Source organism: Rousettus aegyptiacus, unplaced genomic scaffold, assembly GCF_014176215.1.
Source record: "Rousettus aegyptiacus isolate mRouAeg1 unplaced genomic scaffold, mRouAeg1.p scaffold_m13_p_7, whole genome shotgun sequence".
Taxonomy (NCBI): Eukaryota; Metazoa; Chordata; class Mammalia; order Chiroptera; family Pteropodidae; genus Rousettus; species Rousettus aegyptiacus.
The window spans coordinates 57,820,456-57,839,460 of record NW_023416310.1 but is presented as its reverse complement, the minus strand read 5'-3'; the positions used below and the strand labels follow the sequence as shown (position 1 = coordinate 57,839,460).

The window sequence follows — 19,005 nt, the reverse complement described above, 5'->3', positions numbered from 1 at the left end:
TTAAAATAAATCTAAATTATAGAGCAATCAACCTTGAGAACATCTAAGACTAGCTGAACAGAAGTCCTACAACTGAGGATATAAAGAAGAAGCCACATCAAGACTGGTAGGAGGGGTGGAGACATGAAATGGGCTGGCCCCACACTTATGCATGGCAGTTGAGAAATGGGAGAGGTGCCTCAGCTTTGGAGATTCCCTCAAAGAGTGAGAGGTCCCAGCCCCACACCAGGTTCCCCAGCCCAGAGAATTAGTGCCAGGAAGAGGAGCCCTCACAACATCTGCCTGAAAAACAGTGAGGATTCCATCTGTCAGAGAGAGATAGAAAGCTGTTGGAAACCCAGAAATCTACCCAAAGGGCCTGAGCACAGACTCACTCACTCATAGGCACTCATTCAGGGCTCCAGTGAAGGGACAGCAGCTTGGGAGGTACCATAGACATACAAGGAGAGACTGAGTTGTGTAGCTTCATGGCGAGGGCCGAAGGCACAGCCATGATTGTCCTTGTGTTGAGCCATCCTCCTATGCAGCCTATGTGAGGGCTCCATCATTCCTATGTTGAACCCTTTCCCCACACAACCAAATATGTATGTGCATTTGGCCTGGTAAAATCTGCCCACTCAGACCTGGTGACCCCCTGGAATCCTGCCCCACTGAATTTGCATGCCATCAGAGGCACTGTTGGCAGCAGGCAGCCAGCCAGTGCCCATGAACTGCGGGAGGCTCTTTCAGTAGCAAGGAGCTGGCCTTGGCTTGTGCACCACCCGAGACACATTTGCCATTGTGCAGCAAGCCCAGGCCTCAGTGCAGTCTTTCTGGGACAACTATTAGAGGTCTTCAAACCCAGACAGGCAGGGGTTGGCCTTGGTGTGCTCTGAGTCTTTTGCCAAGTGTCCCCAGTCCAGGCATTGACACCAAATCTGAATCTGCATTAAGCTGGTGAACACCACTAACCACCCCTCCTATTTGAAGTAATAGAAAACTTTCGTAAACTGGTGAAGTAAATAGACATACAAGCCTAGGAAGCACAGAGTCTCAAAGAAGATGAACCCAAAGAGGCACAAATCAAGACACATCATAATGCCAAAGGTTAAAGACGAACAGAGAATCTTAAAAGCAGCAAGAGAAAGGCAGTTAGTCACCTACAAGGGAGATCACATAAGACTGTGAGCTGATTTCTCAACAGAAACATTGCAGTCCAGAGGGATTGCCACAAAATATTCAAAGTGATGAAAAGCAAACACCTACAACCAAGACTACTCTATCCAGCAAGGCTACAATTTAAAATTGAAGGACCAATAATGTGCTTCCCAGACAAAAAAAAAGCTAAAGGAGTTCATCACCACCAAGCCAGTATTACAAGAATGTGGAAAGGACTTCTTTAAAAAGAAGAAGAGGGAGAAAAAAAGAACATAAATATAAATAATGAAATGGAAATAACTACACAGCAATAATCACTTAAATGGATTAAATGTTCCAATCAAAAGATATGGTATGGCTGAATGGATAAGAAAACCAGACCAATACATATGCTGTTTACAAGAAACCCACTTCAAATTTAAAAGAAAATAAAAGAAAAAAAAAACATATACAGACTGAAAGTAAAAGAATGGAAAAAGATATTTTGTGGAAATGGAAATTTTAATACCCTGAAGTAGCAATACTTATATCACACAAGATAGACTTTAAAACAAAGGGTTTAACAAGAGATAAAGAATGACATTACATAATGAAAAAATGATTAATCCAACAAGAGGATATAACCCTTGTAAACATTTATATACCCAAAATAGGGGCACCTAAATATATAGAGCAAATACTGAGCAACCTGAAGGGAGAGACTGACAGTAATACACTTATAGTAGGGGACTGGAACACTCTATTGACACCAATATACAGATCTTTCAGACAGAAAATCAACAAGGAAATGGCATCTTTAGATAACACACTTGATCAGAGAGATTTCCTTGATATTTTTAGAGCACTTCACTGAAAAGAATCAGAATATACATTCATCTCAAGTACACATGGAATATTTCCCCAAATAGACCATGTATTAGGACACAAAACAAGTCTCAGTAAATTTTAGAAAACAAATCATATCAAGCATCTTCTTTGACCATAGTAGAATGAAACTAGAAACCAATCACAAGAAAAATACTAAAAAATACACAAACACATGAAGGCTAAATAACATGCTACTAAACAGTGAATGGGTTAATAATGAGATCAAGAAAAAGATGAGAAAATACCTTGAAACAAATGAAATAAAAATACAGCAGCCTCAAATTTATGGGACACTACAAAAACAGTTCTATGAAGAAAATTCATAGCAATACAGCCCTGTCTCAAAAAAGAAGTTTCAAATCAACAATTTAACCTTACACCTGAAAGGAACTAGAAAAAGAAAAACAAGAAAAGCCGAACGTGCATAGAAGGAAGAAAATAATAAAGATCAGAGCGGAAATAAGCAAAATATAGTCTAAGAAATCAAAATAAAAGCTTAAATGAAACCAAGAATTGATTCTTTGAAAAGATAAACAAAATTGATAAACCATTAACCAGAGTCATCAAGAAAAAAAGAGAGAGGCTCTGAATAAATAAAATCAGAAATGAAAGCAAAGAAATGAAAATTGACACCACAGATATACGAAAATTATAAGAAAATACTACAGGACACAGTTCCATAGTGTAACAGTTAGCGCATCTGCTTTACACACAGAAGGTCCTGGGTTCACACCCCAGTGGAGCCACGGTCCATGGTCTATGGCCATGCCACCCTGAGCAAACCCAATGTCTGATCTCAGAAGCTAAGAAGAGTCGGACCTGGTTAGTACTTGGATGGGAGACCATCTAGGAAGACGAGGTGCTGTAGGCATATATAATAATAAATAAAAAAAAGAAAGAAAGAAAATACTACAAATAGTTATATGCCAACAAATTTGACAATCTGGAAGAAATGGATAAATTCCCAGAAACATGCAATCTTCCAACAGTGATTCAGGAAAAAAACAGAAAATCTGAACAGAGAGATTACTACAAACTAAATCAAGTTAGTAATCAAAACCCTCCCTACAAACAAAAGTCCTGGACTAACTGGCATCAAAGAAGGATTAACACCTATCCTTCTCAAACTATTCCAAAATCAAGAGGAAGGAAGGCTCCCAAACTAATCTATGAGACCACATTACATTGATTCCAAAATCAGAAAAAGACATTACAAAAAAAGAAAATTATCGGCCAAGATCTCTGATGAATGGACATGCAAAACTCAACAAAATATTAGTAAGCTTTATTTAGCAGTACATTAAAAATATCATATACTATGTGGTATTTATTCCCGGGATGCAAGGTTGGTCTGACATTTATAAATCAATTAACATGATAAACCATGCAAACAAAGTGAAAAATAAGAATTATATGACCATATAAATGGATACAGAAGAAGCATTTGACAAAATCCAACATCCATCTATGATAAATACTCTCACCATGTGGGAATAGAAGGAACACATCTTAATATAGCAACAGCCATATATGACAAATACAGCTAATACCATACTAACAGTGAAACGCTAAAAGCTTTTTCTTTAAGATTGGAAACAAGACAAATATGTCCATTTTCTTCACCTCTGTTCAACACAGCATGCAAATTCTAGCCACAGAAATCAGACAAGAAAAAAAATAAAGCCATCCAAATTGGAAAGAAAGAAGTAAAACTGTCTTCATTTGCAGGTGGCATAATACTACGTATAGAGAACCCTAAAGAGCACCAGAAAACTATGAGAGCTGATAAATTACTTCGGTAAAGTAGCAGGATACAAAATCAGTATTCAGGAATAGGGTGCATTTTTATACACCAATAATGAACTATCAAAAGGAGAAATTAAGAAAACAATCCCATTTACAATTGTATCAAAAAAGAAAAGAAAACCTAGGAATAAATTTAACCAAAGACCTGTATTCATAAAATTATAAAAAATTAGAAAAAGAAATTGAAGAAGATACAAACAAATGGAAACCTATACTGTGTGCCTGGATGGAACAATTAATATTGTTAAAATGACCACTATATCCAAAGCAATCTATAGATTCAGTACAATCCCTATCAAAATACCAATGACATTTTTTGCAGGACTAGAAAAAATAATCCTAAAATTTATATAGAACCACAAAAGACTTTGATTAGCGACAGCAATCTTGAGAAAGAACAAAGTTAGAGGTATCACACTACTTGATATTCAACTATACTCCAAAGATATAGTAATCAAAAGAGCATGGTACTGGCATAAAAACAGATATATAGATCAATGGAACAGACAGAGAGCCCAGAGATAAACCCATGCCTATATGGTCAATTATGACAAAGGAGGCAAAAATAACAGCAAGGTAAAAAGAGTCTCTTCAATAAATGGTGTTGGGGAAACTGGACACATATGTGCAAAAGAATGAAACTGGATCTCTTTATTATACCATGTACAAGAATAAACTCAAAATAGATTAAAGACTTAAATGTAAGACCTGAAACCATAAAACGCCTAAAAGAAAACAGGCAGTAAACTCTCTGACATTGCTCTTAGTAATATTTTCTCTGATGTATCTCTTCAGGCAAGGGTAACAAAAGAAAAAATAAACAAATGGGAATACATCGAACTAAAATTTTTTGCACAGCAAAGGAAACCATCAGCAAAACAAAAAGACAATCTACTGAATGGGAGAAGATATTTGCTAATGATACATCTGATAGGAGGTTAATATCTAAGATATATAAAGAACTCATATGACCTAACATTAAAGAAACAAATACAATCCAATTAAAAAATGGGCAGAATATTTGAGTAGAAATTTCTTCAGAGAGGACATACAGATAAACAATAGACACAAAAAGATTCTCAATGTCACTAATCATAAGAAAAATGCAAATTAAATCCACAATGAGATATCACCTCAAACCCAACAGAATGGCTATTATTAATAAATTAACAAACAACAATGCTGACGAGGATGTGGAGAAGAGGGAAACCTCATGCACTGTTGGTGGGATTGCAAATTGCTGCAGCCTCTATGGAAAACAGTTTTGAATTTCCTCACAAAATTAAAAATAGAACTACCTTATGACCCAGCAATTCCACTTCTGGGTATTTATCTGAAGAAATCCAAAACACTGATTTGAAAAGATATATGCACCCTCTGTCACTGCAGTGCTACTTAAAATAATCAAGATATAGAAATAATCCAAGTGCCTGCCCATTAACAGACAATTGGTTATGGAAATTTGGTACAAATATATACAATGGAATATTACTCACACATAAAAATTAAAATCTTGCCATTTTTGACAACATATATGTACCTAGAGGATATTATGCTAAGTTAAATAAGTCAGACAGAGAAAGAAAACTACCATACGATCCCACATGTGGAATCTAAAGAACAAAATAAACAAATAAAACAGAAACAAACTCACAGATGCAGAGAACAAACTAATGGTTGCCAGATGGGAGGGGGTTAGGGGACTGAGTAAAAAATTAAGTACAAATTGGCAGTTTCAAGATAGTCTCAGGGATGTGATGTACAGCATAGGGAATATGGCCAATAATATTGTAATAACTATGTGTAGTGCCAGGTGAGTAATAGACTAACCACTATGCTGTACCCGAAACTAATATAAAATAATATTGAATGTCAGGTGAAATTTTTTTAAAAGGCTAATTGAAAAAAATTATTTACACTAGTGTTAAGTGCTACAGAGAAAAGGATAACACGATAGCGAGTGGCGGGGGGTGGCAGAAGAGCCAAGGAGATCAGGGGAAGTGGCAAAAGGGAGGCACACTTGAGCTGAAAGTAGACTGAACAGATGGAGCCAGGTCTGTGCAGATGGGGAAAGAGCAGAGAGTATAAAGTTTCTGAAGAAGGAATGAGCTTGGCATGATGGAGAAACAGCAAGAAGGCCAAGGTGGCTGGAGCACAGGAAGTGAGAACTGGAGAGCAAATGAAGGTGGAGAAGTGGGGAAAAGCCAGGTCATGTGGGGTCTAGGAGGCCATGGAAGGGGTCTAGGGACACCATGAGCTATGGAAGCCTGGGTCTCCTGATAGTATAGCTGAGACGAGCATTGGAAATGAAGTCTAATGACCTGAGTTCACGCCTGTTTCCACTTCTTACTGTGTGACCCCGGGCAAGTCACTTGATCTCCCTGAACCTATTTAGTGGCCAGTAAAGTGAGGATAATACATATTCCCTACCATGCTAATTTCCAGAGGTATTTGGAAAACAAAGGATGTCCACATCATGTGTGAACTTATTTACATTCTTAATGATTAGATAGAAGATGGAGAAGAAAATCTAGGTGGGGAAACAGTATAAGCAAAGGTCTAGATATAGCCACGGGCATGGCATAAGCAAGAAACAGGAAGGGGCCGAGCCTGGCTAGAGCAGATGGTTCTGGAGGAGGAAAAGGGGTAGCCAGAGGGACAAGACAGAGCTCAGGAGAGCACAGGGCTTTGGGTGTGAGATAGAGGGGTGTACTTAATCCTGAGGACAAGGAGGGCTCCCTCATTAAATTCTAGGCAGCCCATACTCACAAGTTGAAGCTTGTAACCAGGGGACACTACGGCAACCCTCTGCCATTCACTGCCTGCAGGCTGGCCAGGTACCTGGGAGGGACTGGTAGCCTAGGGCAGACCCCATCTCTGAAGAGAGACTCCCTTAGCAAAACACAGGCTCTTTTCTCCTTTCATTTGAATCACAGAGTTATTTCTGCAAAGATTCCCTGCTGGGGATCCCGGGTACCTGAAAACCAAGATGTCCCTACATAGAGACCAGGACAGTACTAGGGAAAATAAGACTTGGGGTAATGTGTCTACTCCCTCCTAATTTTAGGGAGATGGTCACAAAACTCAGAGAGTGGAGACTAATGGGTGACAGATTTCAATTCAGTATCAGAAGAAACTACCAACAGGGACAGTGCAGTTAAAGGGAGTGAGCTCCTATCACAGGAGGTGACATTTGCTTTGGGCCTTAAAGACTAAGATGTCAAAGAGATACATGCACCCCTATGTTCACTGTTGCATTATTCACAATAGCCAAGACATGGAATCAAGCTAAGGGTCCATCAACAGACGAACAAAGAAGATATGAGATATATACACATACAGTGGAATATTATTCAGTCATGAGAAAGAAGAAAATCCTGTCATTTGGGACAATACGGATGAAGCTTGAAAGCATTATGCTAAGTGAAACAAGCCAGAAAGAGAAAGACAAATACTATATGGCATTATTTATACGTGGAATCTGAAAAAAAAAAAAAAAGTCAAACTTATAAAATCAGAGAGTAGAAAAGTGTTTGCCAAAGGCTGGTAGTTGGGGAAAATAGGGAGAAGTTGATAAAAGTGTACAAAATTTTAGTTATAAGATTAATAAGTTTCAAGGATCTAATGTAAAACATGATGACTATATTGATAACACTGTACTGTATATTTGAAATTTACTAAGAGTAAACTTAAATGTTCTCACACACATAAAAAAGATAAATGTGAGGTGATAGATGTGTCAATTAACTAGATAGGAAGAATCCTTTCACAATGTACATGTATATCAAATCACCATATTGTACACTTTAAATATCTTACAATCTTATGTCACTTATACCTCAATAAAGCCAAAATTAAAAATACATACATATATACATACATACATACATACATACATACATACATACATACATACAATTGCATGTGAAAGTACAAAAAAAGAAGTAGGATTTCAATAAATGGAGCTATTGGGAGTGGGGAGGCTGACTGAGTCATTTCATTTTGTAATTTCCTAAAAATTACTAGCACATGATGATTCTGTATTTTAACTTTAAATCCTACACACACAGTGAAAATTAATCCAACCTCATCATCCCCTTCTCCTCTGCTCTCCACTACAGGCTTCATAAGCACTTACCTGCAGCCTAGTGTCAGGCCTTGACCTGGTAGAGCTCTTGAACTGGGGCTCCCCAGGTATTAGCCCTGAGATTTCTAGTGATGGTCACCTGGGAGGCCACTGATTATTGCAAATACAAGTGCCTTTCAGGTAGAATGAGTGCAGAGGGTTGCATGTACAATTACCTGGACTGGTGGAGCTGTGATTACTTGAAAAGCTCAGTATTTTGTAAAGGGGGTAGATGCTATTGAGCTCTAGGTCATTTTGCCAAGTTTTTAGATTTTTTTTTTTTATCAAGAAAGGCCAGAAAACCTAATTTTTTAATGTGAAATTTTCCAATTTTTTAACATTGGCAGATCAATTTTTTAATTAAACATTAGAGAGACATTCAGAATGAATCTGCAGTGTCTACATTTTGGACCACTGCTTTAGGTAGACACCCCATTCTTCCTCTGAAATGAGCTCCCAGACTTAAAGGGAGTTCATGGAAGTGACCATATTCAGTCTCTTTGAGGCTCTGTCCTGATTTGCACTCTCCCCAGCTTCCTTGGGCCTGGCAATGCTGCCATTGCAACCACCCCCCCCCCCCACACACACACACCTGACATTTGGGGATCCCAAACATTACCCCAGGTCCCAGCTCTAACCTGATGTTCTCATTGGGCACCTTCCCATATCTCTTGATGGCCAAACACTCATTCTTGTGGTTCAGCCAAGCATCCTTCTGGCAGGTACGATCACAGTAATGGGCAAATTTGCACTGCCCACAGTGATGGAGCTTCTCCTGCCTCTTGAAGCAGGTGTGGCACACAAAGTTAACGAGGCTGGAAATAAAGGGAGAAAACATGTGATTAAGGTGGGATGCGGAGCACCATGGAAAGGGACCACACTGACCTTTGGTAGACCAGGGATCAAGTACTGGCTCAGTGGGCCATACTTGTCTTTCTAAGCTTCAAACTTCCACTTTTCAAAATGAGGGGCTTAGGCTTCAAAATTCCCTTTTAGCTGTAACTATTCTTTTAGCAGATATTTTAAAATGAACCAAATGGGAACACTATTAATCTCTGCATATAAGCCTTTTAATTTAATTCAGCAAGTATAGGTTTATTACCTGTAGGTACTGGGACTACCACATGTTTTTAAAGGAACAGTTGAACTTGAAAGTATCATGCAGTGTGAGGAATCCTATAATAAGGGGAGACAAGGTGTTCCTGGAACACATTGGAGAGGATACTTGAAGAACCCAGGAAGTCTCTCATAGGCCTCTTGTTAAAAATCACAGGTCATTGGCACCATAGCATGGGAGGGGCATTCTGTGTGACATGCCCTTTTCATTGCTAAAATATATTGTCCCTTTTCCCAAAGAATAAAAAGTTATAACTACCCACAATATGATGCAACATGAAACATGATATATTTTACACAAAATGAGGTCTCCACACTATGACATATGTCATAGTTCTATGCTTTGGGACATTAAGAATTATAAGGTGATTTCTGGTCAAGATAGCGGAAGGTAAATGCTGTGCTTGCCTCCTCTCACAACCACATCAAAATTACAACTAAACTACAGAAAAACCATCATTGAGAATTTCCTGAAGTCTAGTTGAACAGAATTCCTACAACTAAGGACACACAGAAGAAGCCACCTCCTGCAGAACAATGGCAGGAGAAATGAAGAAGCATAACAGGCTGGTCCCACACCAGCATATGGCAGTTAAAAACTAGGAGTGCTTTCTCAGCTGCGAAGTTTCCCCCCACTTCAGAGGAGCTAGGGCTCCCTGTTCCACGCCAGGCTCCCCAGACCAGGGTTCCAGTCCTAGGAAGAGAAGTCCCCATATCTGGCTGTAAAAACCAGCAGAGATTGTGGCAGAGTGAGATGAAGGGTGACTGGAATGCCTCTTAAAGATCCCATGCATGAACTTACTCACTGACAAACTCAATCGCTCTGAGCTCCAGTGCTGGGGCAGGTGCTTGAAGAGCTCCAGGGACTTATGGGGAGGAACTGAGATGTTTGGCTTCAGGATGAGGGCTAGAGAGGCAACTTTCTCCCAGAATGATGTGCTGGTAGAAGCCATTGTTTCTTTGTTAAGCTCTTGCCCCTCCTGGCATGGAGATGCAAGCTGCCACCATATCTGAGTCACCATCAACGAGGCTAACATTGTTTGCTGGCAATTCCCTGAGACCTCATCCCACCCACCCAATTTGTAGGTCCACCTGAGCTGCTTCCAGTGGCTCTTCCATACAAATGGCCTGCCTTGGCTCATGCTACAGACTTTCCTAAAATCTCTCAAAGGTTCACAAAACCCCAATAAGCAGCGACTGGCCTCAGCGTGCCCCCATACCTCTTGCTGAGAAGACTGGCACTAGAAGCACTAGCTTTGGTTTATGGCTTGGCCTCCCTAGGCACCTCTAACCCTAGTGCAGGTGGTGGCCATCTGTGAATTGCTCATGCCAGGTGGCCCTGGGGAAAGTATAGGCTACAACTAAACTTGGCCTCTTGCAAGGGGCCTCCCAGGAGGCCCCAATATTGGCATGCTGACGGCCAGCTTTGCTCCAAGCCAGAGCACCACCTAGGGCTGTATTCAAGGACAACCCATCCAAAGAACAGACTAGGCATGCACCAGGGCCCTGCTAAAGCAATTCCTGCTCCAGAGGTATAGCCCTTCACTGACAAGTCCTCACAATCAGCCTGAGGGTCAACCCTTCCTACTGATGCGCAAACAGCAACCAAGGCTCAACTACATCAAGAGAGCACACACAACCTACATAAGGGACATACCTGAAGCACCTGACTCAAGTAACCAGGAAAGAGTGTGCCAGTGAGCTCCGCAGTACACCTACTATATAAGGCCACTCTACTAAGACTGGAGACATAGAAGCCCTACATAATACATAAAAACAAACATAGGAAAGCAGCTAAAATGAGTTAAAGAAACATGTCCCTAATGAAAGAAAACAACAAAGCTCCAGAAAATGAACTAAACAAAATGGAGACAAGCAATCTACCAAATGCAGAGCTTAAAACACTTGTTATAAGGAAGAGCAGATGAACTCAGTGAGAACTTTTACAAAGAGATAGAAAAAATTAAAATTGAGGTAGAAGGCATAAAAAAGAACCAGTCATAAATGAAGAATACAAAAATTGAAATGAAGAATGATTAGAGGGAATCAACAGTAGATTAGATGAAGCAGAGGATTTAATCAGCAATTTAGAAGATAAGGTAGAAAAAAACACATAATCAACACGGCAACAAAAAAAAAAAGAATTCAAAAAATTGAAGATAGTTTAAGAGGCCTCTAGAACATCAAGCATAACAACATCCACATCATAGGGGTACCAGAATGAGAAGAGAGAGAGCAAAGAATTGAGAACTTTTTTGAAGAAATAATAATGGAAAACTTCTCTAACCTGGTGAAGGAAATAGATATATAAGCCCAGGAAGCACAGAGAGTCCCAAACAAGATGAACTCAAAAAGGCTCACATGATGACATATCATAATTAAAATGTCACAAGTTAAAGACAAACAGATAATCTTAAAAGCAGCAAGAGAAAGGCAGTTAGTTATCTATAAGGGAGATCCCATAAGACTATCAGATGATTTCTCAACAGAAATGTTTCAAGCCAGAGGGATTGCCATGAAATATTCAAAGTGATGAAAAGCAAAGACCTACAACCAAGACTACTCTATCCAGCAAGGCTACAGTTTAAAGTTGAAGGACTGATAAAGAGCTTCCCAGACAAGAAAAAGCTAAAGGGGTTTATCACCACCAAACTAATATTACAAGAAATGTTAAAGGGACTTTTTCAAGAAGAAGAAGAAAAAAGACTTAGAATATGAAATATAAAATGGTGATAATAACATATCTAGCAACAATTACTTTAAATGTAAATGGATTAAATGCTTCAATCAAAAGATAGATAAATGAATGAAACAAGACTCAAATATGCTGCCTATAAAAGACTCGCTTAAAATCAAAAGACACAGATTGGTTCCATAGTGTAGTTGTTAGCAAATCTGCTTTACACACAGAAGGTCCTGGGTTCGCACCCCAGTGCAACCATGGTCCATGGTCTACAACCATGCCACCCTGAACAACCCCATGTCTGATCTTGGAAGCTAAGCAGAGTCAGGCCTGGTTAGTACTTGGGCGGAAGACCAACTAGGAAGACCAGGTGCTGTAGGCATAAATAATAATAAATAATAATAATAAATAAATAATTCAAAAGACACACTCTGATGGAGAGTAAAGGGATGGAAAAGATATTTCATGAAAATGGAAACAAACAGAGCTGAGGCAGCAATACTTATACAGACAAAATAGACTTTAAAACAAAAGCCAAACTGAGGGATGAAGAAGAACCTAGTAATCTCACTTTTGGGTATTTATTCAAAGAAACCCAAAACACTACCTCAAAGAGACAGGTGAATCGATATGTTCATTGCAGCATTATTAATAATAGCCAAGGTGTAGAGGCAACCTTTGTGTTCATTAATGGATGAATAGATAAAAAAAAAGAGATGGTACATATATACAGTAAAATATTACTCAGCCATAAAAAGAAATCTTGCCATCTTCTACAACATAAATGGACCTAAAGGGTATTGTGCTAAGTGGAGTAAGTCACACAGAGAAAGACAAATGCCATATGATTTTATTTACGGGTGGAATCTAAAGAATAAACAAACAAACAAACAAACAAACAAATAAAACAGAAAGAAACTCATAAATACAGAGAATATTTTGATGGTTGCCAGATGGGAGGAGGGTTGGGGGTGGGTGAAAAGAGGGACACAATTAAGAAGTATAAATTGGTAGTTACAAAATAGTCATGGGGATGTAAAATATAGCATAAGGAGTATAGTCCATAATATTGTAATAACTATGTATAGTGTCAGAGGGATACTAGAGTTATTGGAGTGATTACTTTGCAAGTTATATAAATACTAATCACCAGGTTGCATACCTGAAATTAATATAATATTGTATACCAACTGTATTTGAAAATTTAAAAATTAATGAAAAAGGATTACAAGGTTACTGATGTTATTTAATTTAGCCTCCTGGCTCATAGAGAGTGGAAGTGATATGGGAGAATGCATGCCCATTCGGCAGGTGAGGGAGAGAGATGTAGGAAGATGAGGCTCCTTACCCCCTGCTCTGGCCTCCCAGTGTTCCCATTAGAGAGTTAAAGCTGCAATTAAGGCAGACAAGGTCATAGGGTAGTATGGAGATATATTTCAAGACATAACCTGACACCCAGAAAGTGAAATCTGATATGATGCACAACTTGCATGCTCCTGCAATATGGGAAAGAGAAATCCTAGCTACTGAAGCAGAGAAATAATAAAAAGTTCAGTAACATGCAGGGAAGTGCTGAGCAACCTGGGAGAAAGTGGATCTGTAAACTCAGGTTGGAGTGACAGTTTAAATAGGGCTATCAAAAGTATGAGAGAAAAGGGGGTTTTAGAAATATAGAATTCTAGACCCTGAAGGAAGAACCTTCAACAGAATATACAAGTACAGAAATCCCTTGTGTCTATCCCTGACCATGCATTTTCTAATTCTCACAGTGAAAACAATTTTGCTGCTTCTAAGTACAGTTAGTCTATTAGTGGCCACTCCTAATTGCCAAGGACTTCCTCCTGTTAAACTCGAGTTTGCCTTCCAGAAAAACAAACTCCTATAACTGAATTTGGTCCTCTGTATCCTTGTCTAATGGAACAAGCTGGGTCATGTCAGTCCTTCAAAAATTTGAAGACCACTGCCATGCTTTCCTTTCATTTCCCTTCTCCAAGTTAAATACTCCCTGCTCTTTCAACAGTTCTGTATACAAGTTTCTGGAAATCTCACACTGTTTTGGTCTCTAATGCGCCAACAGCACATCCCTCAAGTCAAAGGAAAGCGAGCATAGCAAGGCAATCAAGCAAGATCCAGCAGCCAATGCTAGTGCTTCAGGCTCAAGCACCAGCCCAAAGGCTAGGCCCAGCAGTCTGAACAACATCAAAAGATGGAGAGACAGGTACAGAGCCAAGCTAAGGGTGCTGCATGAGCTAATGCTCTAAGCTAGATCGTGGGTTTCCTGGAACCCAGGCAGTTTTCAGCCTCTCAGTGGTCAACTCAATAGACTGCTGCATGCCTATCTGCTGTGAGGTGCGTTGCCAGTAATTTGTTCATAATCATAATATTTAAGAGCATTAAAGGTTAGTGCTTATTTATAAGTTAGAGCAGATTGAAGGTTCTTCACATAATAATGTCTTCTCATTACTTTGCATTCCCTTGAGTTTTCCTAATGAGAAAGGAAGAATAGAATTACACTGACATACTTAGTGAATTGCGTAGAATCCACGGTTCATCATTATTATGTCACAGAGGGGGCCAATCCTGCTTGAGAAGGTTGTTTGTCATGAGTGCCCAGCAGAACAGAGTATAGGGAACTCACACAGGACCCTGACCATTTAGTGAAATCTCCAAACCCATGGAGAAAGGGAGCTATGAATTTCTCACATCTGTCTCATCAGGATTATGATGGAAGGAATGTGAAATTTGTTAGCAGGGACTGGGTTGCTGAAGAACCCAGGTAATTTTGATACCAAAGAGGCTCCAAATCTTGTCTCCCAGCCACTCAAGGGTAGGACCCTGGGTCACCACACTTTAAATTATGGTGCTCAAAACAGAATATAGTATCCAGGTATGGTGCTAGTCACAATTCCTGGATCTGGACATTGTGCTTCCATTAACCTCTTTAGCAAAAAAAAAAAATCACATTTATTTAAGGTCAAATAACAAATATAGTCACTAGAACTTCCCAAGTTTTCTCAAAGGTGCTATAGCCAAGTCAGAGATTCCCTCTTTTTGTCCATATGGCATTGCCTTTTTAAAACAGCTTTACTGAGGTACAATTGACCTACACAAACTGCATATATTTAAAATGTGCATCTTGATAAGCTCTGACATACACGTATACCCATGAAACCATCTCCACAATCAAAATAGTAAACATATCCATTACCACCACCGTCCCATCCCCCAATTTCTTCATGGCACTGAATTTTTTAACCTGAAATGAGGTTTTCACCTTCATCCCTATCTGATTGCTTTCAGTATAGCATTCCAAACTGTCAAGATAATTTTGAATTTTTATTCTGTCATCATTATATCACTATGTTAAGCTTTGTGTCATCTGCAAATGAGAGAGCATGTTTTAGATTCGAAGAGGAAGAAGGAGAGAATGCCCACCTCTGGGGTATCAGAACCCAGACCAGGAATCCAAATCCAAAGCAGGAATGAAAGGGAAGACAGCCAGGAAGTGGGCTGGAGAGGAAATGTTAGAAGTAAGCACAAGCATGTTGGCTGTCACTTATAACTTGTCACTTGGAGCTCCATGGCTATCTGCCTCAGGGGTGCCCATCAGAGAACAACCCCATACTGGGACTGCTCTAGTATTTTATACGAAGAATGACATTTTTAGAATATCCTATTACAATACTCTCATATTTTTATTCACATATATTCACATTCATATACATATTTCATGTGGAAACTGAAATTTGTACCTATCAAACATATTACACTTCATAGTTCTCACACTGTTCCATTGTTTTAATATTTAAATATTAATAAAACTCTACATGTTTTAGAATAACAGAAGTTTTGCTTCTTTATATTTTATAATTCCTGCTTATTTCTAACCTACTTAAAATGCAGAAAGATGTAGTGTCATGGGGATTAGAGACATGACAACTGTGGCCAATGCAAGCTCAAACAATTCTGAATCTTAAAAACTTATTCTCACTGAAAACAACTAGGAGTCCTCTGAATTAACTTTCAGGCAGAATACAGTGTTTATTAAAGGATAAGTAATTTTAAAATGTGCTAAATTTGAAGTTTACTCAATTACAATCATTTAGAACTTAGACCAACATTTCTTTTTTTCAAGGAAGAGTATTTTATCCCTGACATTGTTTAGAATTGCTGGCACATGGTGATAATAAAAAAAGATTGACTTTCACTAGTTTTGCTATTGTTTTTAAAGTCTGTGCAGACAATGGTCCCTTACTGTCTGCACTGGGGATCAACATCTGGCGCTCTCTTCGGTTCACACTGCCTATGAGGCTCACTAGGGCAAATTTTCCTAGCCTGGCATAAAGGGAGAGAATACACCTGTCGTGGTGCTTGCCTCCAGGCTCCCATGAACTGACTTAAAACACTTCTGACAAGGCTTGATTATAGAATAATTTAGGTGCCATGAACTGTAGTTCTGTCCATAGAACATTCTAGTGGAATGCCCCTCATGTCTTCAAAGTCACAAATAATCACTTTGACAAGGAGAAGGCTGGAGACAGAGCCCTGAAGTGATACAATATAGACTTCACCCCAGACTAGGTGATTGACTTTTACAATCACATATATAACAACTTATCAGGTCTTGAATCAATTTGACTGTTAGTTCAATAATATCTCATCTTCATATTAGCTCATGAGATTCTTTACAATCACTTTGCTATCATAAACTTTTAATTACTTTTCAGAAAAAGAAAATGTGATCAACTTGGAATGATTTTTTTTTCTTATGGTGAACTCAGAGTGGGTTCCAAATGTTAACTACCAAACTATTTTCTACAGGCTCACATACCTATTTTAGATTCCATTCTACAATATTGCTGGGGCCTAGAGTCAAGTTTCAAAAGCTGAGGAAACCCAGCAAGCATTGTGAGTTCTCTCCTAATTTACATCTCCTTAGAATAAGGACCTTTCTCTTTATCACCTCATCTGCCATTAAGGCTTAGCTGTGAGGCTGGAACTACTAAGAAGGAAGAAGGAAGGTTTTATGCAAAGCAGGGCTTCTCAAACTTTAGTGTGTATGTATATTACCAAAGGTCTTAAAATTCAGGTTCTAATTCAGTAGGTCTGGGATAGGGCCTGAGATTCTGTATTTCTAACAATCTCCTGGGTAATGCTGATGCTACAACTTTAACTAGCAAGAATTTCAGAGATGAGAGAAAACCTAAATCCTGCTCCTTCTGATGTGGTATGCAGGGAAATGTCAGGTAGGCAAGACTGGGAAACTTTTTTAAAAAGTGTTTCCTTCTTGTCTCCGTCTCCTTATGTTGGTGGTTATTATGAAAAGTCATGCCTGGAGTCAATCACAGTTAGGTTCAACTCCTGATTCCAGTATGTACTGGCTGTGCAACCTCAAGCAAGCACTCTAACCTCTCTGAGCCTTCATTTTCTTATGTGAAAATGGGAATCGTGTCATCTAGATCCTGATATCGCCTAGACTAATAACTATAACTTTTTAAAGAAACATACTATTTTTAAAAATTCAAGCAAGAAGAAAATTACAAAGAAGCTAAAAATTCCTCTGTCTCGAAGTGATTTTGAGGGTTAAATGAAATAACAAATAAAATAGGCAACTCAGAGCCTGGCGCAGGATGAGTGCTCAGCAGACATCAGCTTGGTCCACCCATCCATCCATCTGTCACATAGGGAGATTGGGCCAGGTGATCTCTAGCATCCACTATTTCTCAGGCATCTGTCAGAAAGGAAGACCTCCAGACTAGAAAAGAATCCTCGTAGGTGGGCAAGGGTACTTCCTTGACAGAAATATTTCCCCTTTTTTACTTCCCTTGTGAAAGAATACAAAAGAAATGAAGTCCTAACAGTACTTTTTGGATTCCAGAAGAAAAAAATGCTTCAACCAGACAGCTTAGCTGGGTAATCTTCAGCAAGTTTCATTTCTCCTCCTATTCTCACTTTTCTCATTCCAAAAGAACCACTTACACAACACTTTGCAAAGATATGTTTTAGCAATTTTCTTTTTTAAACCTTCCCAACAACCATTTAAAGTAGTGACCAATATCTTCACAGGGATGTTATTCTCATAGAGGTCTCTGATGCCTGACACTGCTCCCAGTACAGAGAGCAAAGCCCTCCTGCTTTGCCTGCATGAGAGTGCCCTGCTTCAGCCAGTGGGTCCCTACTCATGTTTTGCTCTGCAGTCCTGGGTTATGTCATCTGTCAGAGTCAAGAGGGATGGAAAGGCAGCTGCTGCTCAGCTCCTTGTATGGCAATAACCAGTTACTGGACAGATAGACATAAAGAGAAGCTCCCTACAAGTTGGACAAGCCCTCCACAAACACAGCCAGAGACAATTGGATCAACAGTTCAGGCTTTCTTGGCTGCTTAAAAACTCTCAGCTGGCCAGGAAATCTGTCCTCAAAAATCAGTAGTAGGAGGAGGCATGTCTTTAAAAAGATCCCATCCCAGAGAACTATACAATATTTTAAATTTCTTCTCTCCTTTCCTTTTTCTTTCTACTTTTTCTTTCTTTCACTAGTATTTATTGGCTATTTATTCTGTACTTCCCATGAAGCTAAATGATAGAGAGTCTTAAAGATAAACAAGACACAAACCTTGCCTTTGAGCAGTTCCCATATTGGGCAGGGACATAAACGCACGTAAGCAAGGTGAGGCATGCTGTCCAGGACTGCTGGTAACTTGCTATAGGGATCAAGAAAGACCTGACTTCCAGTGAATTGTGGGAGGCAAGGAACTCAGGCAGGCAATCACCTAGGAGGGGAGGAAACACCGTCCTGACCATCTAAAGCTGGGCTGAGTCGGTACTCAGAGAATGTCAAGTTCTTCCAATGGAGAGGCACTGGCGTGAGTCAAAGGCTTCACGTGGTGGGAGAGCATATATGTATAGGAGATAGGAGTAGCTGTTTGATGAGATCATAGGATGTACCATATTGGGAAATAATGTTGGAAAGATACCAGACTGCAGAGGACCTGGAATGCAACTCTCAGTAGTACGTCCTTATTCTGCAGACAAGCGTAGCCATTGAAGGCTTTTGCAGAGAAGAGAAACATGGCCAGAATTGGTTCTTTTTCCCACGATATCTACCCAATGTTCTTTTTAAATGGCTTGTGTAAACCATTTAGGAAAACTGCTGGATTCATGTTTGCATTATTATATACTTTAGTGTAAAAAATTAGGTGGTTCTGCCTCTTTACATAGGCCTAGGGATTGCCTACTTGTTTGTTTGTTTGTTTGTTTGCCACCTAAAAGAAC

The 19,005-nt window shown here is 39.3% G+C and overlaps 1 protein-coding gene across 3 annotated transcripts in view; it reads right to left on the bottom strand.

Moving 5' to 3' along the window:
• The window catches only part of SMYD1 (SET and MYND domain containing 1), a 61,935-nt gene that overhangs the window by 28,302 nt on the left and 14,628 nt on the right, over positions 1 to 19,005 (bottom strand). For all 3 annotated transcript variants that reach the window (XM_016136335.2, XM_016136353.2, XM_016136344.2), the window contains exon 2: positions 8,575 to 8,751. In XM_016136335.2, coding sequence (XP_015991821.1) covers positions 8,575 to 8,751 — 177 coding nt within the window. The remainder of the gene's footprint in view (positions 1 to 8,574; positions 8,752 to 19,005) is intronic.